General features: G+C 48.5%; 2 protein-coding genes across 4 annotated transcripts in view; one reads left to right on the top strand and one right to left on the bottom strand.

The window, feature by feature from the left end:
* SLC36A1 (solute carrier family 36 member 1) overlaps positions 1-24,391 on the bottom strand; it is a 166,679-nt gene that overhangs the window by 31,849 nt on the left and 110,439 nt on the right. Inside the window, exon 12 of one of the 2 annotated variants that reach the window (XM_060415934.1) lies at positions 335-16,415. The exons of the other annotated variant lie outside the window; for it this stretch is intronic. Coding sequence (XP_060271917.1) covers positions 16,388-16,415 — 28 coding nt within the window. The 3' untranslated portion in view covers positions 335-16,387. Of the gene's footprint in view, positions 1-334; positions 16,416-24,391 lie in introns of those variants that run through there. 2 annotated transcript variants of the gene reach the window in all.
* Positions 1-24,391, top strand: part of FAT2 (FAT atypical cadherin 2) — an 84,723-nt gene that overhangs the window by 14,546 nt on the left and 45,786 nt on the right. Inside the window, exons 2-10 of one of the 2 annotated variants that reach the window (XM_027970435.2) lie at positions 4,794-4,985; positions 7,888-11,155; positions 12,539-12,853; positions 16,915-16,973; positions 18,749-19,060; positions 20,025-20,235; positions 21,807-21,946; positions 22,581-22,862; positions 23,930-24,140. In XM_027970435.2, the coding sequence (XP_027826236.2) occupies positions 7,909-11,155; positions 12,539-12,853; positions 16,915-16,973; positions 18,749-19,060; positions 20,025-20,235; positions 21,807-21,946; positions 22,581-22,862; positions 23,930-24,140 (4,777 nt within the window). In that variant the 5' untranslated portion in view covers positions 4,794-4,985; positions 7,888-7,908. The remainder of the gene's footprint in view (positions 1-4,793; positions 4,986-7,887; positions 11,156-12,538; positions 12,854-16,914; positions 16,974-18,748; positions 19,061-20,024; positions 20,236-21,806; positions 21,947-22,580; positions 22,863-23,929; positions 24,141-24,391) is intronic. The other variant, XM_042251000.1, reaches the window with a different exon arrangement.

The following is a 24,391-nucleotide window of genomic DNA, read 5'->3' as shown; positions in this document are numbered from 1 at the left end:
TCCAGCCCTGGGAAGTAGGTAGGAGAAGCTATTATTATTATCATTTTACAGACAGGTAAATTGAGGCTCAGAAGAAAGCCTGTGGCCTTGCTAAGGTCACATGGCCCATCCAGGGCTCAAGTCCCTGGTCCTTTTCCTGTTTGTATCCAATTCTTTGACTTGTTTTTGTTACATAACGACCCAGCAGTGGCTGCCTATAAACTAGCACATGACTCAAGCGTTTGAGTTTCTTAGAAATGAATCAAGCCTCCCTACCAATTCCTGAATTTCAGTTGACCTAAACCAACAGGTCAATAGCTGGTGTGCAAGATCAGTCCACACTAGAGTCGGAATCTTTTTTTTAAAAACAACTTTTTATTTTCTATTGTGGCATAGCTGATTAACAATGTTGTGATAGTTTTAGGTGGACAGCAAAGGGACTCAGCCATACATATACATATATCCATTCTCCCCAAAGCTCCTCTCCCACCCAGGCTGCCACATAACACTGAGCAGAGTTCCCTGTGCTATACAGTAGGACATTGTTGGTTATCCATTTTAAATACAGCAATGTATACATGTTGGTCACAAACTCCCAAACTATCCTTTCCCGCTACCCTTCCTTCCCACCCTGGGCAGCCATAAGTTCCTTCTCTGTGAGTCTCTTCTTAATCTGTAAGTAAGTTCATTTGTATCATTTCCTTTTAGATTCTACCTATAAGGGATGAGCTACGATGTTTTTTCTTCTCTGACTTACTTCACAGAGCGGGAATCTTGAGTAGGAAAATTCCCCTTTTGATTTGATGTTAGATTACTCTTCCTAGCACATAGTTCTGCTCTGGTCCTGCCTCTTCTCTAAAACCTTCAGTGGCTCCATACAACTAAGTAGAAAAATTATTTCAGTAGCTAAAGACTTCCTGACAAGCAGGTACCTGGAATGTCAACATTCTTTCACTTACGGTTTTAATCTGGCTCAAAGGCAAGAGGCCTCCTAATTCTCACTCCATGGCTCCACCCTCCCCCACTCCCCAGCCTTTGTCATAAATAGAATATATTCAGGATTCTTTCTTGAGAGCCACAGAGCCAGCCTCACACTGGATGCCAGAGGCAGTGGATAGGGGTGGGCCGTCAAAAATTAAATCCTGAGAGCACCCAGATCCATGGTAAATTCATATTCAGACTTTTTGGGGGAGAGTGTGGACATCATCCAGTGAAGAGGAATGAATCCAGTGACTCTTTCTCTCATGAAAGACTCTCCAAACTCTACAAAATATCTTCGCTCATTGCTTCTCCCCCGAGCCTAGGCAATCCAGAATGCCCAGCTTCAGGAAATTCGGCTTTCTGATATCAGTTCAGCATCCCCCTTCTGGGTACCCTTGGGGTGCCAGGCAAATCTCAGTTTACCTCACCAAGAAACAGGAGTAAAAGGGCAGATGCATTTCCTAAAAGTACTCTTGGGCTATTTAGTTAATGTCCAAGAAAAGGGAAGGTGCTGGGCCATGAGGCAGAATGTCATTTTCTGATTTGTGCCTGGGTGATGGGGAGGAATTTCATCATCAGAAACAAGCCTGGCATTTTGAACAAATGTGGTAGGACTGTCTTTAGTGGAAGCTTGATTTGGCTTTGAATTCTTCTAAGTGCATCTGCTTCCCCATGGAAGAGACAGAATTACAGAGTCACAAACTCCCAGAACTAGATGCCTGAGTCCTCACACATGGACCATTATGGATACAGGTCACAGAGCATCAGATTCACAGCACATCCCACCAGGCAGTTCAGAACAACAGGCAGGACACAGAATGTTAGGATGGCAGAGCCCCCACTTGTCAGATCTGGAGGGGCTCCCAGTCTGGTTTTTCAAACCTGTGCTTCCCAAGAGAATGAGGGGCAAGCCTGGAGGCAGAGTCCGAGGCCTGGAGCCCTGCTTCGATAGTGCAGTTCTGCTTTTATCTGTTTATAGGCTGTGTTTCCAAGTACAACTTGATTAGGGAAAAAAGAAAGCAACAGAGGGGTCTGAAATCGCGGATCCATTCCTGCCCCTTCCCCCAAGACACACACATCATTTAGAGGTGAAGATGGAGGTCCAGATGGCATAGGTGACTGATTTGACCAACACTCCCAGGGAATAAGTGACTTTAGATCTAGGTCTTCCAAGAGCCAGGTCAGCTAACTACACTGACCACTGAATAGGCATCAGTGAATGTGCAACCCTGATCCACAGCCAGAGGAAGTCCCAAATTCCACACACCAAAGAATCTGCCCATGTAAGTTGGAAAGGACTTTAGAGCTCTCTTTGTAGTCCCCATGGGCAACCATTCCCCTGGAGTAGCACATCCTTTCCCAGGTGGCCACCCAGAATCTGCTTGGATTCCCCCAGAGATGGGGAGCTCTCTATATTGTGAGACGACTCATTCCAGAATTGCACTTGAGATCGCTAACCAAGAAAACAGGGCTACATCTCAGAACACTGTTCCTGCCAGTTGTATTCAGACTTTTATCACTGACTTGGATAAAGACACAGATGTTACAATCACCAAGTTGCTAAACATTTGAATGAAGATTCTGAGAAGCTGGAGCAGTGAGTGAAACACATGGAGAAATGAATCCTAGTCTCATTAAAGCCCTATGTCATTTAGTTGCAGAAGATCAGCCTGCATAGAAACAGATTGGGGGTGGTGTGAAAAGACATCTAGGAGTTTTCATTACCTACAAACTCAACAATCAATAATCTGAGCCGGTTGCTAAAAAGCAATAGTACTTGGTAATATTTGTTGAAAATTGTGTCATATACCATAGTAATTATGTACTTTAATTCATTTCATTCTCAAAATGATATTATGAAGTCAGGAAACTAAGGATCAGAGAATGTAATTCACTTGCCCAAAGTCACACGGCCAGAAGCTGTGTGCTGTGAGCCATTTTCTGCACGAAATGGGATCGGGAGTTACACAGAATTTGACTCACACATATATCCTAAAAGAGCCCATTCGTGAAGCCCCATACCTGCACTTGCTCACACCTGTGCACACACACAAGCCCCATGGCTACCAGTTTATTTACTCCCATTCCATTCATTCTGTCAAGCAGGCACACACAAAGAGTGTACCCACATAATTATTCAAAATTGCCTCCTAAGTGTGTGTGTATGTGATTTCTTGCAAATGTGCACATTCAGCCACATGCAGATTTCTCTCTGAGTCTGGGGAGCCAAAAGCTTGAGGCCCCACCCCGGACAAGCGCCTGCTCGCAGCTTCCCAGCACAGCCTATGGCTCGGCTAGCAAGCTTAGACTCGACCAGGGACAAGCGGCTTCCTGCTCCACTGGGAAGCAGACTGGGCCTTCTCTAGGGGGTTCAGTGGACCCTACCCGCACCCCAATCTCAGTCTTTGATTCTGCCTTGGCTTTGAAACAACAGTAACTAATATTTACTGAGTGCTCTTCTATGGGCCAGGTGCCATACTAAGCACAGTAACGTACACAATCCTGTTTCATCTTCATAAAACCTCTGGAAAGCAGTGTTCTTAATAACCCCATCTTACAGATGAGGAAACTGAGGTTCTAAGAGGTAAACTTCCCCAAGGTTATCTGGTCAGCAAGTGGTAGAGTTGGACTTGACCCCAAACAGTTGGATTTACAAGTGAGCACAGTTTCTCTTTATCGCAATGTGACTAGGAGGAAAGAACCTGGCTCTGGTTCTCACCCTGTGACCTTGGGCAAGCCCCTTTCTTTTGGAGGGACTTTATTTTCCAGCTTCAAAAAGGAAGGGATGCTCACTAAAGGTTCTCTCAGTTTTCCCTCTGTCTTTGTTTTTCCTAAGTCCAGATCCTTCCATTTTTTTCAACTAGTATTTATTGAGCTTGCTTATTTACCAGGCACTGATCAAAGCACTGGGAGTTCATGCATGAATAAGATACCCAAAGCTCCTGTCTTCATGGAGCCCAGGAGACAGTAAACAAATAAATAAGAACAATATTGGGAGGTGACAAGTGCCGTGGAGAAAATGAGGGTGAAGTGATAAAAAAGGGTGTTAGATAGCAGGCTACATCAACCTGGGGGTTAGAAGGTGTGCTGAGAAGCTGTGTTCAGTCGCTCAGCTGTGTCTGACTCTTTGTGACCCCATGGACTGTAAGCTGCCAGGCTCCTCTGTCCATGGGATCCCCCAGGCAAGAATACTGGAGTGGGTTGCCATTTCCTTCTCTAGAAGGTGACATTAGAGCTGAGAAATGGATAACAAGAAGGAGCTAGCCATGGGTGAATCTTAAACAGAGGAAAACAGCAAGTACAAATTTGGTGTTTGCAGAAGAGAAAGAAGACCCTGTTGCTGCAGCTTGGTGAACAATAAGACGGGTGCTGGGAGGTATCATCTGAGATACAGGCAGGGCCCAGATGGTGGGGAGCCTTCCAGGCTATGATACAAGTTCAGATTTCATTTAAATGCTACAGGAAGCTGCTGGAAAATTTTAAGCGTGGAAGTGATAAGAATTCATTTATGCTTTCACAAGATGTTTCAAAATAGTGGTCCTAGGTGCTGTGGGTGGGGAGGGTAGCCCAGGGAGCTGAACATGTCCCTGCCCCCTGCAAGCCTGTTCACTTGCCTGGGCACAGCGCCAGAAACAAGTCTCAGACACAGGCCCTTCCCCCAGCAAACCACTTACCAGGTCTGTGAGTCCTACAGCTTGAACACAGCCATGGGCACCAAACCCCCACCCAAGGGTTCATTCCCTTTGACATCATCCCCTTTGACCACCACCACCACCACCACCATCACTACACCCTGCCCTGACGAGACCCCATCCCTGCTCCCCTCTCTGCAGCTCACTTTAAGGACTCTAGCTCTGCAAGGCACCCCTGCAGCTGCTGAGCGGAGTGTCTTGTTGGGACCTGCCCTCCACGGGAGCTGACCTGGTGAACAGGAAGTGTTCCCCACAGCAGGGCGGGCGGAGCTGGGAGGCTGCCTGCATCCTGGACTTGCTGGGCCACCGAATTGAGTGTGGACCTGGGACCAGGTAAGCACTCATTTCCCCCCTCCAGCTTCAACTTCAAAAGCAATGCGGTCCTGGGGGAAGGGGTGGGGTCTGAATGATTGAGGGGGGGCAGTCCCCTTCCTGCTTGCAAGGAACTGTGTCAGGGATGGGCAAGTGTGGCTTTTCCCTGTGGCCAGGACCCTTGTGGGCTGCAGTGGCAAGCAAGGGGTGACAGCAAGGAGTGGGAACGGTGGGGAACAGACAACATCCTTTTGTGTCACAGGCTTTAGGACCCCAGGTGTACAGTCTGCCTCCATCCTGGCCCCTCTCTTCTGAGGTGCTGGGCTTAGGGCGCCACCAACAGGATGTCAAGTGAGGAATGGTGGGAGGGAGCCTGGAAGGAGGAGGCATAATCAAATTCTTTACTATCACAGGCTTTCAGAGCCCAAGTTAGGCTGACTTTCCCATTTCTGCCTTCACTCTCCTTCCCATGTTGGGATGCAACCCACAGGGTCTTAAAGAACCTGCCTTTGGTTGTCTCGACTCTAAAGAGACAAGGATCTAAGCCTCTTTTTTTCCCCCTTGCCCTGGACGTTTAACTCTTCCTTGCCTTTGAAGACCAAGGCAACTGGAAAAACAAGTCTTGCTTGTTTCCTCCAGGAATGCTTGGCACATCTGGCTGATAGCCATGAACTCCCCAGAGTCAAGACTCCCATGGTCAAGCCAGGCACCAGCCTGGTGCACACAGCCTTCCAGGTGCTTCTAGAAGACTCGGTTTGGCAACCAAACTCAGCCTACCTCATGACCCTCCCCATCCTTGGCCCTGATGAGTCTCATATTTTGACCCAGGATGGAGTTCAGGGATGAGCCACTGAGGAAGCTGTAAGGGAGCAGATGGGGAACGGTGGGTCTTAGAGGTGAAGCGCTCACTCGTGGTTACTTCAACAATTGCCAGGGGCTGCTTCTTACCTGGCTGCCCACTATGTGACTCGGGGCAAGATCCCTCTCCGACCTGGGTTCTCTTTTTCCATCTCTGCATGAGAAGCCGGTCCGAGCTCCATTATCTCTCAGGACCACTTCAGTTCTGCCATTTCAGAGGAGGAAGGCAAGGTGTTTCTCTCTTCAGGATTACAAGACAAGTCAGAATCAGGCCCCATCCAAAGGGACTTTTTGGTAGAGGAGATGTAGCTAAGCCAGGGACTTTTCCCCATGAAATATTTATTTACTTATTTGGCATATCAGGTCTTAGCTGCGTCATGCAGGATCTTTGGTTATAATACTTGGGCTCTCTAGCTGTGATGTGTGGGGTCAGTAGTTGTGGCACTCGGGCCTAGTTGCCCTACAACATGTGGGATCTTATTTCCCTGAGCAGGAATTTGAACCCATGTCCCCCCCTGCATTGCAAGGCAGATTCTTAACCACTGGACTACAAGGGATGTCTCACCAGGATTAATTTGTGCTTTGTTTCTATTTAGCTGTCAGGCCATGGGCAGGCCCCTTCCATTTATGAAACTTAGATTCCTATGACTAATAATAGTTAATATTATGTTAAAACTTACAGTCTTCCCTGGTGGCTCAGATGGTAAAGAATCTGCCTGAAATGCAGGAGACTGGGGTTCGATCCCTGGGTTGGGAAGATTCCCTGGAGAAGGAAATGGCAACCCACTCTAGTATTCTTCTCTGGGAAATCCCATGGACAGAGGATCCTGGCGGGCTACACTCCATGGGGTTAGACACGATTGAGTGACTTTCACTTCACTTTACTTATGTTAAAATTTACTATGTGCCAGGCACTCTGTTAGCTCATTTACCTTGGTTATTTCACTTAATTTTCAAACAATCAAATGAGGTAGATATTATCCTTATTCCTACTCTACAGAAGAGGGGATTGAGGCTCATAGAGGTGAAACAACCTGCCCAGAAAGTCACCCAGCTAGTAAATAGTGGAGCCAGGCCTGATGGCCCAGGAGCCTGATGCCAGGGCTTCGATCCTGGTCCCTTTGCTTTTTCGCAGCCCCTACATGTGCAGATACAGCTCAGTTCAACTAGAGTTCAGCCCTGATGGAAGTGTCTTATGGGAAGTATTTAGTGCCAGACTGCTAAGCTTGGGTGCCTCTTCAGAATGATTTTAGCATCACTGAGGAAGATTTTCCAGTGGTAAAGAACCCACTTGCCAATGCAGGAGACATAAGAGATGCAGATTTGATCCCTGGGTCGGGAAGATCCCCTGGAGGAGGAAATGGCAACTCACTCCAGTATTCTTGCCTGGAGAATCCCATGGACAGAGGAAACTGGTGGGCTACAGTCCATGGGGTCCCAAAGAGTTGGACACGGCTGAAGCAACTTAGCACGCACGCACAGGGAACCACTGAAGGTTTGGAAAAGGGAGGGAAGCAGTTAAGGACTGTGCTGTATCTGTTGGATGCCCTTGAGGAAGCACTTAAACTAGTCTGTTACTCTTCAAACACAAGGTTTTGCAATCTCAGCACTACTGACTTGCTGTGGGTGTCTGTCCCGTGCACCATAGGCTGTTTGGCAACATCCCCATTCTCTTTCTACTAAATGCCAACAGCATCTTCTGCACAAGCTGGAATAGCCAAAAATACCTTTGTGCGTGCCACATTGCTTTGGTTGTGTCTGACTCTTTGCAACCCTAGGGACTGTAGCCCACCAGGCTCCTCAGTCCATGGGATTCTCCAGGCAAGAATAGGAGTGGGTTGCCTTGCCCTTCTCCAGGGCATCTTCCCTACCCAGGGGTCAAACCTGCATCTCTTAAGTTTCTTGAATTGGCAGGTGGGTTCTTTACCATGAGTGCCACCTGGGAAGGAAAAAATACCTTCAGACATTGCCAAATGTCCTCTGAGGGGCAAAACCACCCCAGTTAAGAGCCACAGGAGTAGGAACCATTTCTTTCCTAACTCATGCCTTTTCTTTTTCTGCCCAGGGTTTCAGGAGGTTTTCCATCATGATTATTGCCTCGTTGGGGTTTGCCATTGCCTTGCTCCACTGTACAACTTGTGAGAACCCCCTCATCTCCTCAGCCTGGCACTTCACACATCCCCTATATAATGCGACCATCTATGAAAACTCTGCTCCCAAGACCTATGTGGAAAGCTCTGAGAAAATGGGCATCTACCTCACAGACCCCCAGTGGGCAGTGAGGTACCGGATTATCTCTGGAGATGTGGCCAACGTGTTTAAAACAGAGGAGTATGTGGTGGGCAACTTCTGCTTTCTGAGAATAAGGACAAAGAGCAGCAACACGGCCCTTCTGAACAGGGAGGTGCGAGACAGCTACACCCTCATCATCCAAGCCACGGAGAAGACCCTGGAGTTAGAAGCGCTGGCCCGCGTGGTGGTCCGCATCCTGGACCAGAATGACCTGAAGCCCCTCTTCTCCCCGCCTTCATACCGAGTCACCATCTCTGAGGACATGCCCCTCAAGAGCCCCATCTGCAAGGTGAGCGCCACCGATGCAGACCTGGGCCAGAACGCCGAGTTCTATTATGCATTTAACACAAGGTCGGAGATGTTCGCCATCCACCCCGCCAGCGGGGTGGTCACCTTGGCTGGGAAGCTCAACGTCACCTGGCGAGGGAAGCACGAGCTCCAGGTACTGGCTGTGGACCGCATGCGGAAGATCTCGGAGGGCAATGGATTTGGCAACGTGGCTGCGCTCGTCATTCACGTGGAGCCTGCCCTCAGGAAGCCCCCAGCCATTTCCTCGGTGGTCTTGGCTGCACCGGACCGCCAGGAGGACGCCGCCTACGCCACTGTCATGGTAGATGCAAACAGCTCAGGGGCGGACGTGGACTCTCTGGAAATCGTTGGTGGTGACCCTGGAAAGAACTTCAAAGCCATCAAGTCTTACGCCCGGAGCAGTGAGTTCAGCGTGGTTTCTGTCAAAGACATCAAATGGATGGACCACCCTCATGGATTCAACCTCAGCCTGCAGGCCAGGGCTGGGAGCAGACCTTCCGTTTACTCCCAGATCAGGGGCTTTCACTTACCTCCTTCCAAACTGACTTCCCTCAAGTTTGAGAAGGCCACGTACAGAGTGCAGCTTAGTGAGTTTTCCCCCACTGGCAGCCGCGTGGTGATGGTGAAAGTAACCCCAGCCTTCCCCAACCTGAAGTATGTTCTAAAGCCATCCTCAGAGAGTGCAGCATTTAAACTGAATGCCCGCACGGGGCTGATCACCACCACAAAGCTCATGGACTTCCATGACCAAGCCCAGTACCAGCTACACATCAGAACCTCACCGGGCCTGGCCTCCACCACTGTGGTCATTGACATTATGGACTGTAATAATCATGCCCCAGTGTTCAACAGGTCCTCCTACGATGGCACTTTTGATGAGAACATCCCTCCAGGCACCAGTGTTCTGACTGTTAGTGCCACAGACCAGGATCATGGAGAGAATGGATATATCACCTACTCCATCGCTCGTCCAAATGCTGTCCCCTTTTCTATTGACCCTTACCTGGGGATCATCTCCACCTCCAAACCCATGGACTATGAGCTCATGAATAGAATTTACACTTTCCGGGTACGGGCATCAGACTGGGGATCCCCATTTCGCCAGGAAAAAGAAGTGTCTGTTTCTCTTAGGCTCAAGAATCTGAATGACAACAAGCCTATGTTTGAGGAAGTTAATTGCACTGGGTCTATCCATGAAGACTGGCCAGTAGGAAAATCAGTAATGACTGTGTCAGCTATAGATGTGGATGAGCTTCTGAACCTAAAATACGAGTTTGTATCAGGCAACGAACTAGAGTATTTTGATCTAAATCATTTCTCTGGTGTGATATCCCTCAAACGCTCTTTTAGGAACCGTACTACTGGTCAACCCATCAGCTATTCCCTGAAAATTACTGCTTCAGATGGGAAAAATTATGCCTCACCCATGACTTTGAATGTTACTGTAGTGAAGGACCCTCATTTTGAGGTCCCTGTAAAGTGTGAGAAGACAGGGGTACTGACACATTTCACAAAGACCATCTTGCACTCTATTGGGCTTCAGAATCAGGAGTCCAATGATGAGGATTTCACTTCCTTAAGTGCATATCAGATCAATCATCATACCCCTCAGTTTGAGGACCACTTTCCACAGTCCATTGACATCCTTGAGAGTGCTCCTCTCAACACACCTCTAGCCCATCTGGCAGCCACTGACCCTGATGCTGGCTTTAATGGGAAACTGGTCTATGTGATTGCAGATGGCAATGAAGAGGGTTGCTTTGACATTGAGCTGGAAACAGGGCTGCTCACTGTAGCTGCCCCCTTAGACTATGAAGCCACCAGTTTCTACGTCCTCAATGTAACAGTGTATGACCTGGGCACTCCCCAGAAGTCCTCCTGGAAGCTGCTGACAGTGAATGTGGAAGACTGGAATGACAACGCGCCCAGATTTCCTCCTGGTGGGTACCAGGTAACAATCTCAGAAGACACAGAAGTTGGAACCACTGTTGCAGAGCTGAAAGCAAAAGATGTTGACTCAGAGGATAACGGGAGGGTTCGATATGCGCTGTTAAGCCCCACAGAGAAGTTCTCCCTCCATCCTCTCACCGGAGAAATAGTTGTCACAGGACACTTGGATCGGGAATCAGAACCTCGGTATATACTCAAGGTGGAGGCCAGGGACCAGCCCAGGAAGGGCCACCAGCTTTTCTCTGTCACTGACCTGATAATCACATTGGAAGACATCAATGACAACTCCCCTCAGTGCATCACAGAACACCGCAGGCTTAAGGTCCCAGAGGATCTACCCCCAGCGACTATTCTAACATTTCTGGATGCCTCTGATCCTGACCTGGGCCCTGCGGGAGAAGTACAGTATGTCCTGTTGGATGATGTTCACGGGACCTTCCATGTGAACCCGATGACCGGGGCACTCAGTCTGGAGAAAGAGCTGGACTTTGAGAGGAGGGCTGGATATAACCTGAGCCTATGGGCCAGCGACAGTGGGAAGCCCCTGGCCCGCAGGACCCTCTGCCATGTGGAGGTGATCGTCCTGGATGTGAATGAGAATCTCCACCCTCCCCACTTCGCTTCCTTTGTGCACCAGGGCCAGGTGCAGGAGAACAGCCCCTCAGGAACCTCAGTGATGGTAGTGGCTGCCCACGATGATGACACTGGCTTGGACGGGGAGCTCCAGTACTTCCTGCGCGCTGGCACCAGCCTTGCTGCCTTTAGCATCAACCAAGACACAGGTACTGGGCGTTGGGAGGGATGGGAGGGCCAGGTGCCGGGAGAGGATGGGGCTACGGGAAATCAGGGGCTCTTTTGAGAGAAGTCAGGCTGTAAGCTAAAAGGAGCAACAAATAGGGCCACTCCTTCCTGTCCCTCTTATTTTATTTTCATTTTTTATTTTTTAAATTATTTTGGCCACGCCACATGACTTTTTGGATCTTAGTCCCCTGACTAGGGATTAAACTCGTGTGCTTGGCAGTGAAACTACTGAGCCCTGACCACGGGACCACCTGGGAATTTCCTCACGCTTTTTTAATGGCTGCATTTGTTCATATGCTTTTACTCATACGCATGAGTCTCTATAGGAAAACCTCTTTAAAATGCAGTTCTTGGGTCAAAGGACAGCACACATTTTCAATGTTAATATGTCTTTCCAAGTTGTCCTCCAAAAAGGTGGCAGCAATGTATTTATTCCTTTAAGGCTCCATAGAAAACAAGTGCAATTCAGCAAACACTGGACACCTTCTACTTGTGAGGCCCTGAGGTAGGTAACTTAGAGAAGATCCCAGGTGAATACAAGTAGGGTATTCAGCTTGTGAAGTTTACAACCTGATGGGTGATTTCTCTCCAGGGTAAAGGGGAGGGTGATGAAAGAGAATTAGATTGAGAGTCAATTCTAGACTCAGCTCTTCTGCTTACTTGCTGCATGATCTTGGTCAAGTCATGCTCTTTCTATGGGCCTCAGTTTCCCCATCTGTCAAAGGAGGAAGGTTGCTTCAGCTCTGAGATGCTGCCCTCTCACCTAGGTCTTCAGAGTTCAGTATGCCCCATGAGAGCTTAGAGCACCAGGCTCTTTTGCTCACTCTTGGACCCTTGACCTCTAGAAAAATGTTGGCCCACAATAAGTAATTTGTAGAATGAGTGAACTAATGAGTGAAGCTAAGTCTCTAAAATCGTGAAGACGATGGAGAGGGGAACAGCAATTTATTCATCAAATCCCTCGCCCTTGAATTAGTATCTATAAGGAAGGAACCACTGTAAGGAACAAAGTATGGAAATCCCACCTAGAGAATGTGAAATAAATAAATTGGACTTGGGTTGAAGTAGTCAGGAGAAAGCAGATCAAACACTATGGCCTTCTGGAAATCCTGTGTGTGCCCATATGCCCCAGTTATGGATCTGTCTTAGCAGAGAAAGGCTCTGAGAGGTTCTTCAATAAGGATACAAGCTCCCCTGTGTTTAACTCAGCAGCTCCCATGCCGTATAGGCCACAGTTCCCTTTTCTCCTGAAACACTTGTTAATATCCTTTCCATGGTATGGTTTCAGGACTGTTAGGTAAAGTGATCTCTAGAGCTCCTTTGAGCTCTGAAATACTTTGGGTTTGGTGATCACCTCTCCCCAGGAATGATTCAGACTCTGGCACCCCTGGACCGAGAATTTGCATCCTGTTACTGGCTGACGGTACTGGCAGTAGACAGGGGTTCCATCCCCCTCTCGTCTGTAACTGAAGTCTACATTGAGGTTTTGGATGTCAATGACAACCCACCCCAAATGTCCAGACCTGTGTTCTACCCCTCCGTCCGGGAGGATGCGCCGTTGCACACCTCTGTGCTTCAGCTGGATGCCTGGGACCCTGACTCCAGCTCCAAAGGGAAACTGACCTTCAATATCACCAGCGGGAACCATATGGGATTCTTTGTCCTTCATCCTCTCACAGGTAAGGACCTCAGAAACCTGGGTGAATAGGATTCTCTACAGCAGTGCTTCTCAAAGTTGTGATCTGAAGATTGGCATCGTGAGTGTCACATATGAACCTGCTAGTAGGTCAAGTTCTCAGGCTCCACCTTAGACCTACTGAATCAGAAATCTGTATTTTAATAAGACATGCAGAGGATTTTGATGTGTGCTGTGTTTGAGAACTGCACTTCATCAAAGCCCATCTCTATGGAAGAATAAGAATATGTCCGTTTTCTTTCCTTGGGGCCTAGGGAAGCCAAGCAGGTTTTCCATGTTGTCAAGTTGGGACTATTTCAACCCTGCCAGTGTTCCCAACATGACCATTCCCCAGAATCACAAGCCACAGGCTGAGTCTCTTAACTCTAGTTTCAAACTGATCTCAAGCCTGTCCATGGCATGGTGGTGATAGAGATCCACTTCAGAGGAGTCAACAATCTCACAAAGATCTCTCCTCAACCCAGCCCATCTAGGATGGTTCAGAGGAATCTAGAGGTCAACAACTTGCAGCAGTGAGCCAGATACAGTCCACAGCAGTGTTCTGTTTGGCCTGCACAAGCTTTAAACAATAATTTTCAAGTTGTTGCCAACATTTAAAAATGAGCAAAGCTCACAAAATGTTCCAGGCTTCTGCAGCTAGAAGATCTAGCTATGCCAACTGCACATCCCGCAGCGCCACAACCACCTGAGCCAACAGCAGCTCCCTGTGTAAGGCAGGCGTGTCCTCTCTCCTCTCCTCACTCCCGCCTGCTTCCTGCATTTATGCTGCCTGCCTGGCTCCCAGAAGAATGAGAGCCAGTTCCCATGGCTGCAGGCACAGCTCCAAGGCCTTGTGTCCCTCTGGACCATGAACAACAATGCTATTGCAGAGAATGCTGACATTCTTGCCTTCCAACCCAACTTCCCATTCTCCAGCTCCAACCACTGACTCTTGTCCTTGAAGGACAGAAGTCTGGCAAGATTGGAAAAAGGCAGGTGGCGAGGTAGGGGCATGGGGGAGAGCTAGCAGCAGCTTCCTTCATGATCCTTAAGGCAAAAGGGAGTCAGGAAAAGCAAGGACCTGGGGGTCCTGAGGCAGACAGCGGGTGGGAGACATAAGTGCCCTGTGACATCTGTTTGGCACCTTTGACCTTGGGGCATGGATTAGTCTTCCTGGAAGGAGAATGCTTTTCCCAAGCTGGCTCTCTGCCTGGGCCCACTCGGCCCCTCCCTTTTTGGAAGCAAGACATCTCTCACCTAAGGTAATAGGTTCTCTACCTCTCCCAAATCCCTGCTGTGTTTACTGTCAACAGTTCCCTGACACCAGGTCTGGCAAAATGCCCCAGAGGGCAGAGATGCTTAGTCTTCCTTCAGTCAGAAATTCTTCCTTCCTTCAGAAATTCTTATCAGCATGAACATTTAAAAATAAAATAAATCCAGCAATGACCCCTCCCCCCACCCCCGCCTACCTTTCTTATCCCTTAGATTGTCCTAATTCCATACCTGGATCCCTTGGCTGGTTTCCCTATGCCCTTAAGATAAAGCCAAGCCCTGTCACGTCCCATGAGCTTGCCTCTCTCACTCCATCACTCTCTGATTCCAACCATGTGGCCTGCCTCAGTCCACGCACGCCCTCTCCTGGCACAAGGCCTTTGCACAAGCTTTTCCTTCTGCCAGGGGTCTCCTCTCCTTTTTCAAGGTAACTCCTGCTTTTCTTTCAGATCTTAGCTCAGCTGTTCTTTTCTTAAAGAAGTTTTTTTTTTTTTTTTAACACTATAATACACCTCCCAGCAGCATCTACTTTTAAAAAACACGCTATCACATAGAACATTAGAGTCATCTGTGGATTATTCCATCAATTATCCACATACTTCACTAGACTTCAACAAGCTTTCCAGAAAAGGAACTTTGACTGTTTTTTGAAAACTATAATATCAAGGCCTGGCACAGAATAGAACCTCAACAAATAATGAGGAAATGAATGAATGAATCTCTGCCAGCATCCACAATCATTGGTTACGCCCGAGATTCATTTATTCTGCAAATGTTTGAAGGTGTCTGTCTTTATAAGGCATTTAAGTTAAGTGCTATGGAGAGGGGAAGAAGAAAAAGACACAGTTTCAGGCCTTGAGGAACCCAATCCATGAGGAGTATAAAGATTTGGATACAAAAAGAGCTGTAGAACCGGTGTAAAGAGTACAACATTGTAAAAGATGAGTAGATGCGAGGCTGTGACTTTCGAGGAGAGAGGAAGCTGCTCAGTATAGTGGACCAGCAATGGCTTCATGGGACAGCAGGCAGGGAAGATTCTGACAGGCAGCAGGCTGGGCGGGCACTTGGGTAAAAATGGTTATGGAAGCAGCAGCCAGGAGGAGAAGACCCAAGACTTGCTGAAGACAGAGCAAGTAGGTCCATTTTCTCTTTATTTTTTAAAAAACTTTTTTCTTCTTCTTTAATGGTGAAATAATCATAGACTTACAGGAGAGCTGCAAAGAGAGTTCTCATACACCGGTCACTCAGCTTCCCCTAATATTAACACAGTGTATGTGTCAACACTAAGAATTAATACTGGTGCAAGGGAATTCAGGAAATTACAGATTTCATTCAGATTTCCCCAGTTTTCTCTGCTAACGGCCTTACTCCCATCTAAGACTTCATACCAACCTCAGAGAGGGGGATGTGGAGGAGCACAGGGGCAATGGTCCAGGGGGTCCAGCAGCAATTCCAGAGACACCGGCCCTGAGAAGGTGGGGGAGAAGGCAGCAGGGGAGGCGGTGGTGAGAAAGCAAAGAGAGAAAAGAAAAGCTAGAGATAGAAGAACAGTGACTGAGTTTCCCAGACACACAGAGAGGGGAGGGAGAGAGGAATCCCTGGGAAGGCAAGACAGGTGGGGGTCGGACAGGAATCAACAGAGAGAGGGGAGAGGGGCTGAAGCAGGAGCAGGAGGAGGGCAGGACTGAGCTGGAAGGAAGGCTCTCCACCAAGCCCTCTCATCCCGCACTCTTCCTGGGGGTCCCCCGGATGCCAGGCCTTCCCCGGCAGGTTCCTCGGCTTGGGGACAAGCTGGGTGGGGCGACCTGAAACAATATTCACTCTGTCCCAGAGGAACGTCTTCCTTCCTGGTTGTGGGGCTTTCCAAGAACCTCCTAGGACCTCTCCCATGGCTGCCTTCAGTGAGGGAAGAAAGAGCCAGAACAACACAAAGGCAAAGACACGCCCCCAACAGAAGTCACTCCTCACATCTGCACTGGAGACCCCACCCCAACACCAGATCCCCCTTCCCCTCAGGAGGCCCCCAACCCCCCCCCCACTTCATTCCATTACTCTATTATTTAATTGCCTAAACAAGATCAAGAAACTTACAGAAAGCTTTTAGAATACCCACAACCCCCTACCAATAGCTCTGCCTTCATTGAAAAGGGTCCCACCTACCCAGCTAGGACCTCTCAAGTCTATGGGCTCGGGTGCCCCTCTGGTCTCCCAACAATCTTGAGCTTGACTTGTCTGATGCAGGCAGAGAACTGGCTCCTTTTCATCATTATGGCCTCAATTGATAGCCACAGTGCCTAGAGAATGGAAACCAAAATTACAGATCACTAAGTTCACCTTTGGGAATTTACAGAAGTGCTGGGAGGAGCCCAGGGCAGCCCTCCTCTGGTTCATCTGTGCCAGCTGGGCATGGGAAGAGCCCATTCTAGGTGCCAGGTGAGCGAGAGAATTAGAATAAAGGAGTAAAACATCACCCCTTTGTGATTTCTCGGGAGCTAGAGGCAGTGACTGTGACCCCCGTTATAACTCCTGATGAGCTGCCTTTTCACTCCACAGTATCCTGGGCTCAGCACCCTCCTCGTGGCGGAAGCAGGAAGTAGGTGGGGCCTCTGCTGTCCTCTTCCTCCCTCTCCACCCCTCCTCTCTCTCCAGGTTTCCATTTCCTCTTTATGTTCGTGCTCTCCCAAGACCAAAAGGATTCTGATCTAGGCTTTGAATGTAGGCGTTGAATTTATCCCAGTAAAATGGCCCTGGCAGACCTTTGCTCCAGTCTCCCCCCAACCATCTCTCCTCCAGGTCTCCTAGCCACTGCCCGGCAGCTGGACCGAGAAAACAAGGATGAACACATCCTGGAGGTGAGTGATGCTGCTGAACCCCTTCACTACATTTGAAAACCTCCTGCAGGAGGCCAGGCTGGAGCCAAGCCAGGCCTTGGGGCCACATGCACCTCTCCAGGCAGTAGCTGAGGAGGGTTCTGACTCAGGGAGAAGTTGCTACTTAAGCTGAGCAGGAAGCACTGATCAATTAGTAGTGCCTGCAGGGAGTGCAGGAAAACGGAGCAGTACACATGGGTTATGTCTTTGTCCAGTATGCTTTCTGGCCCATCCCCATGCTCGAGAGTCACCCAAGGTCAAACACTAGGTCAGTAGCAGAGCCAGGATGAAAACCCAGACCTTTGTCCTCTAGGCCCATGCTTTTTCTGTGCATGTGTGCTCAGACACTCAACTGGGTCTCTTCGTGACCTCATGGACTTTAGCCCACCAGGCTCCTCTGTCCCTAGGATTCTCCAGGCAAGAATACCAGAGTGGGCTGCCACTCTCCTCTTCAGGGGATCTTCCCCACCAAGAAGCAAACATGCATCTCCTGCACTGCAGTCGTATTCTCTACCACTCAGCCACCTCAGTCGTGCTCTTTCTAGGATGTCTCTAAAACAAGCATCCCTGGTGACCATTCCAATGAGAGGCATCAGTCTTGACCCAGAGGGGCTTAAATCAGAAGTACTCTAGTCAACCCTGTCCTGTGTTATCCACAACTGATGAACAGGCATCTCCGCTAGTCTTAAAGGCATCAGCGAGGAGGGACACATATTCCTCAGCAGAACTGAAATCAGTGTTGCCTTCTATGATCCCAGGCTCTGGACATTCCCTTTGCATAAAATAGGCATCACTAGTAAACAGCAGCTCAGTGGCCTTCTGGAGAAGGCAATGGCACCCCACTCTAGTCCTCTTGCCTGGAAAATCCCATGGGCGGAGGAGCCTGGTAGGCTGTAGTCCATGGGGTCGCTAAGGGTCGGACACGACTGAGCGACTTCACTTTCACTTTTCACTTTCATGCACTGGAGAAGGAAATGGCAACCCACTCCAGTGTTCTTGCCTGGAGAATCCCAGGGACGGCGAGCCTGGTGGGCTGCCGTCTCTGGGGTCGCATAGAGTCAGACACGACTGAGGTGACTTAGCAGTAGCAGTAGCAATGGCCTTCTAGGCGCTGAGGCATTCTCCATAGTTCAGTAGAGGCATTTGTCCTTAAATAGCAAAATCTTTTTAAAATTGAGAAGCATTCTGAGTGGAAATGTCCTGTCTATACTGATGGATGTGATAATTTGCTGGCACATGGACTAGTGCCTGGTCCTGAAATTGTTTTCGTGCCTTTATTCTGTCTCCAGATCTCATCTCATACACTGGGCCACATGCCTGACTCCAAAGGTACTGCCCACGCCTCCATAAACGCCTCCTCGTTTGTTTTTCTCTAATCTCCTGTAGCTTAAGGAAAGCGAGAACAAAGCTCATGAGAATTATGAGCAAACAGAATGTCAAAAGTCTCGGAGAAATGGCCCATGGGCCTCCCGAGTAAAGAGCCCCAGCTTTTGTTACAGCCTCTGTGGCTTTGTCTTTTTCCAGTTCTTTCCGGTTTCTTTCTCTGTTCTTGCTGGCTTTTCTGTGGGCGAGGTTGCCAGAGAGCTGGGTTCCAAGAAGATGAGGTTATGATAATTAAAATCATGAGCATACACCAAAGAACAGACGGATTGGTGTTTCCAGGCTTTTGAAAGCAGGGGCAGAGGACGAGCTGCGGTGGGCGGCAATACATTGTCATGGCCTTGTGCCTGTCAACTCACGCTGGATCCTCTCCCCAGGTGACTGTGCTGGACAACGGGGAGCCCTCCCTCCGGTCCACCTCCAGGGTGGTGGTACGCATCGTGGACGTCAATGACAACCCCCCTGTCTTCTCCCACAAGCTCTTCAATGTCCGCCTTCCAGAGAGGCTGATCCCAGGGACCTCTGGGCCTGTGTACAGGCTGGTGGCTTCAGACCTGGATGAGGGTCTCAATGGAAGGGTCACCTACAGTATCGAGGAGAGTGATGAGGCAGGCTTCAGTATCGACCCGGTCACAGGCGTGGTGTCAGCAAGCAGCACCTTCACAGCTGGAGAGTATAACATTCTCACGGTGAGGGGCAGGTGGGGGTGGGGACAGGGTGCACACCTGCTCAGGGATGGATCTTCTCTGAGGATACAAGACCGGGGAGACAGCCTTCAGGCGTGATGGGGGAAGTCCTCCCCTCCGTGGCTTTCTCCCAAAAAGAAGCCAAAAGATCCAAATTCTGGGCCTTTCTCTTTGAAGGCAATAAGGTCCTTGCCTGGGAAATGCACTCTCTTCTTAAAGACTTTTGTTGAGAGGGGCAGAGGCATTGAAATCAAGATAAACCTGGGTTCCAGTCTTAGCACTGACATTTTATACCTGTGTGGCCATGGACAAGTCATTACACCTGGGAGCCTTTGTTCCATCATCTGTAAAATGGGGATGAGAACATTTTCCTTGTAGGAAGCTAACATAGTTAAGTGGCTTGGGCCTGGGCTGTCATGTTGGTAGCCTAAATCCCAGCCTCACTGCTGGCCAGGCAGACAACTCTGGCAGAAGAATTCACAACGCAGAGCCTCGGGTTCCTCCTGCAAAAAACAGCTGATGATGGTTCCTCTCTAGGCAGTCATGAGGACTGAATTAGATGTTGCACATACTGCTCTTAGAGCAGGGCCTAATGATAGGGAGAGCTCAATAAATTCTAGTTTATTATGTGGATTGTTGTTGGGAAGGGTAAAGAGCCCATGCATGGAAAGTCTTAGGAATGAGCACACCAAGCCTTCAGTTAATGGTGGCTTTGATTCATCTTTCACTACCCATAAGGTTCTGGAGCATAGTTCTATGTTCTGGTCACCACTGTGCTCGCTGCAGCTGACTTGGTGCCTATTTACTGTAAGCTCCTAACTGTGCCGAATGGATGATATAGTGGAAGAAAGACCAGCTCAGTCCATCACAGGGCACTCTGTCTCTGGGCCTGGCCACCTGGGTCTTCTTGTTTCTTGGCTCCAACCCTACAGACAAAGCCTCAACTTGAATTCTGGCCTCTTTTCAGGTTAAGGCAACAGACGGTGGGCAGCCACCGCTCTCGGCCAGCGTCCGGCTACACATCGAGTGGATCCCCAAGCCCCGGCCCTCCTCCATCCCACTGGCCTTTGACGAATCCCACTACAGCTTTGCGGTCATGGAGACAGACCCCGTGAATCACATGGTGGGGGTCATCAGTGTTGAGGGCCGACCTGGTCTCTTCTGGTTCAGTATCTCAGGTAAGGGCCCCAGGAGAGCCAGTCCCTTCCATCCTGAGCCCTAGTCCTCAGGGCACAATCCTTCTCAGCCCTCTCAAGGTCGTGTGCCCTGGCATCCTCTGTCTTGGCTGTGAGTGGTGATTGCCTCTTCCCTGTTTCTCTGGGGCAGTGGGTTATCAGGACACTGCTTCTTCCAAGCTTTCCTTCATACCATCTATGATCTCAGGAACTCACTGGTAACCCCAGCCAGAAATGGATGGGGCCTGTTATCCCAAGTTCCTGGGAGACCTAAGACCCAGGTCCAGAGAGTGGCCAGAGAGACCCAGCGGAGAAAACACAAGTTTTATGCTTCCTCTTCTGCCTCACTATGAACATCATTGCAGAGCTGACTTCACTGACCACGAACTCGAGGCCAGCTGTACCCTGGGGCTCTGCTTAACATTCTGGTCCCAGGTTCCATCCTCAAGATCAGAGAAAGGGTGCATTCTCGTGGTAGGAGACACTTGGGTCCAAGCTCTCACAGCCTCCTCTGAAATTTCTTTCTGTTTCTAAATCAACGTTTTGTCAGAAAATATCGGGGTTGGGAGTGGTTCACAGATCCCTTTGGGAATCTGATGAATGTTTAGGCTCTCTTTTTAGAAGAATACTTGTGACCTGTGTGCATGTGCTTGCACACATGCACACACAAATTTGTGAACAAATTTAGGGCAGGGGGTAGTTATAGATTCTCTGAAACCCAGCCAGGGACTCCAGGTCAAGAATCTCTAATCTAAGAGCTTCAGTACCACCTGAAGTCCTATCACAGAGACTCCCACCTGCTTCAGAGGTTGGATAACAAACCTATCTCAAGCTTTTTAATCTCCTAGGTTTACTTCCATTGCTGATTCACTGTTCTTTGTAAGCATTTGACATTTTTTCTTTTGTACAGAATTAACACATGCACTCTATAGAACATTTGGAAAATACAAATAAGTACAGAGAGGAGAATAAAAATCACCTAATCAGTGGGAGGATAAACTCCCACTAAATAGAAGTTAAGCCACTGTTTTCATTTTGATGTTTCCCTCTAGTCATTCTTCTTTACACACCCACACACTTAGGGTTACAGGAAAATATTGTTTTATAACTTTTTAAAATATATCCTGAACATATTTCTGTGTCACTAAACAGATTTCTACTAGTAGACATTTAAACACCTGCATGCTACTTCTATATTTTGGATTCTCATAGTTTATTAATAAATAATTACCTCTTGCCAAACAGTTATTTCCATTTTTTCCCATGTCTAGGCTTCTCTAGACCACGCAAACTGCCTGTAAGCCATGACACAGAGCTCCATCACTCCTGCATGTTTTAAGTCTAGTAACAGAATACATGGTAGGGCAAATTTTGGTCTTCCTCTGGGACTCCCCAGTCCTTATAAGTTTACCTTTTCCTGAATCATCACTTGGATCTTGATATTAATTTGACAATAACCCGATAGGATCGGCTACCAGCTCCTCTAGATCTGCCAAATCCCACAGTGTTAATACTTGTGCTATTACTGCCTATATCACTGAGGCTGTGCATGCTTTCCCCCACCCCCCTCCCAGGTGGGGACAAGGACATGGACTTTGACATTGAGAAGACGACGGGCAGCATCGTCATTGCCAGGCCTCTTGATACAAGGAGGAGGTCGAGCTATAACTTGACTGTGGAGGTGACCGACGGCTCCCAAACCATTGCCACCCAGGTGAGAAGCCTCACTGGGAGCCCTGAGTTGAGAAGAGATAGGAGGTTTCCTTGGTTGGAAGTAGCTGTGCTCACCACTAGGTCACCAACGCACACTGGGGCCTCCTTGGTAGGGATGAGGACGCAGAAGGCTCTCTGTACATGTGTGCACCTCAAAGAAGACTGAATCTGGAATCAGGGTTCTGCATTCCAGTCTTATCTGATCACTCTCTCTACGTCTGTGATCTTGGGAGAATTCTTGTTCCCACTGTGGATCTCTGTATAATGAAGAGTTTTATCTAAATGAGCAGTTTTCAATTAAAGATAGAGCACCTAAGGGCTTTCATAGGTATAAGGAATGATGGGAAGTGGGGCTCTGGATTTCTATTCTGGTTTCAGCCCATTTTATTTGCTTCATATACTGGAATTTCACCCCAAAAATTTCATCTGAAGAAAAGGCCCTTAAAGAAGAATTTTGATTTTGAAAACCGCCATCTTAAAGTCTTGTGATTCTGAAATATGGTCATTCATTCGACAAAATTTCATCCAGGGACTGCTGTATGCCAGGCCTAGTTGTTACGGTGGAGAAGCAGACAGACAAGGTCCCTGGCCCCCTGGAGCTTACAGCCTGTCTTCTCTCTCTCCCGCCTCCCTAGGTCTACATTGCCATGATTGCCAATGTTAACCACCATCGGCCCCAGTTTTTGGAGGCTCATTATGAGGTCAGAGTTCCTCAGGACACAATGCCTGGCGTGGAGCTCCTCCGAGTCCAGGCCACAGACCAAGACAAGGGCAAGGGCCTCATCTACACCATACACGGCAGCCAAGACCCAGGAAGCGCCAGTCTCTTCCAGCTGGACCCCAGTAGTGGTGTCCTGGTAACTGTGGGGAAATTGGACCTGGGCTCGGGGCCTTCCCAGCACACACTGACAGTCATGGTGAGTTAACCAAAGACTTGGGTAAGGATGTGCTTGTATGCGGATGTGTGGGGGTGTACATGCTTGGAGGCATGCTGAGGGTTCCCTTTCCCCTACTGAGCCAGGTGTACTGATGTTTATAGTGATAATCCATGAGATGAGTTGTGACATTTCACTGCCTGCCAGAGGCATCTTCCATAACGGATGCCTGAGAGTGAGGAAAGAGATGGGATGGCTGCCAAAGAAGTTCCTGCAGCTTTGGCTATTCCTGGGCTCACTCCAAATACCCCCAACAATTCCCTCCTTGCTCCATGACTGCGTGATCACATGAACTCATATAGCATCAGACCTGGGAGGGGCCCAGAGACCATCCTACCCAGAGCAAACAGATATGTAAGGGCCTAAAAGAAGGAGGGCTTCCTCCGAGGGTCATGTGCCTGCACTTTCATAACCCTGAGAGTGAGAGCCTCCTGAATTTATGCCCTCCATCCCTCATGTGTCTCACTCGAGTCCCAGTCCTGGTCCTACCTATTTCTCTTATCTTACACCTGAGGCTCACAGAGGAAGAGACTTGCTCACCATCATACAGTTTTTTAGATGGAACCAGAATCACAGTCCAGCCTTTCCCACTCAAGGCTCAAGGTTCTTACGTGCTACTTTATCATCCTCTGGACACTTAAATATATATTAAAGGCTCTGAGAAGTCCTGCAGCAAAGAAAACATCAACTTGGCTTAGTTCAGTGCTCCCTAAATTTACCTGACTATAGAATTTTTTTTTCCTGAATAATACACTAACATCTTGAAGAACTAATATTCTCCAAGAACAAATTTGGAAAATACTGCTCCTCTGCTTATTTCTGCCTTTCTCCTAAAGTGGAATTATCCATGAAAATAGCTCAGTCTAATAATCATGAATCGATACATTTATTTAAAAAGAGAAAAGAATGTCACAGAGCAAAGCTTAAAGGAATACAGAGAGTTACAATTGGGTGTATTTTTCACTGGCATTCTATTTCATTGACCTTTATCTAATGCTGCCTCCCCCATTCCGCTTGCTGCTCATCCCATCACACCCTTGGGCCCATAGGTTCGCGACCAGGAGATGCCCATCAAGAGGAACTTTGTGTGGGTGTCCATTCACGTGGAGGATAGAAACCTCCACCGTCCCCGCTTCACCCAGCTCCACTATGAGACACGTGTTTCTGACACCACAGTCCCCGGAGCAGAGCTGCTCCAGGTCCGAGCCATGGATGGTGACCGGGGAGCCAATGCTGAGGTCCGCTACTCCTTCCTCAAAGGTGAGAGGTCTGACCCTGAGTGCAGGGTATGAGGAGAGGGGCTTTGGCAATAAGGAAAAGCACCAGGCGCATGGATTTGCAAGTTATTCAAGTGTCAATTACTTGCTAAACTTTGGCAAATTATCATTCTAGAGCATTCCCTGGAACTATAACGACCTAAATTAATGTGCTTTCAAAGATGGTGAGAATGGTAACAAAGGATTACTCAAGTTATGGGAGAATTTACATTGAGGATATATATATATATATAT

This window comes from Ovis aries, chromosome 5, assembly GCF_016772045.2.
Source record: "Ovis aries strain OAR_USU_Benz2616 breed Rambouillet chromosome 5, ARS-UI_Ramb_v3.0, whole genome shotgun sequence".
Classification (NCBI taxonomy): domain Eukaryota; kingdom Metazoa; phylum Chordata; class Mammalia; order Artiodactyla; family Bovidae; genus Ovis; species Ovis aries.
The sequence above is the reverse complement of the archived record's forward strand: the minus strand, read 5'-3'. Positions and strand labels throughout refer to the sequence as shown.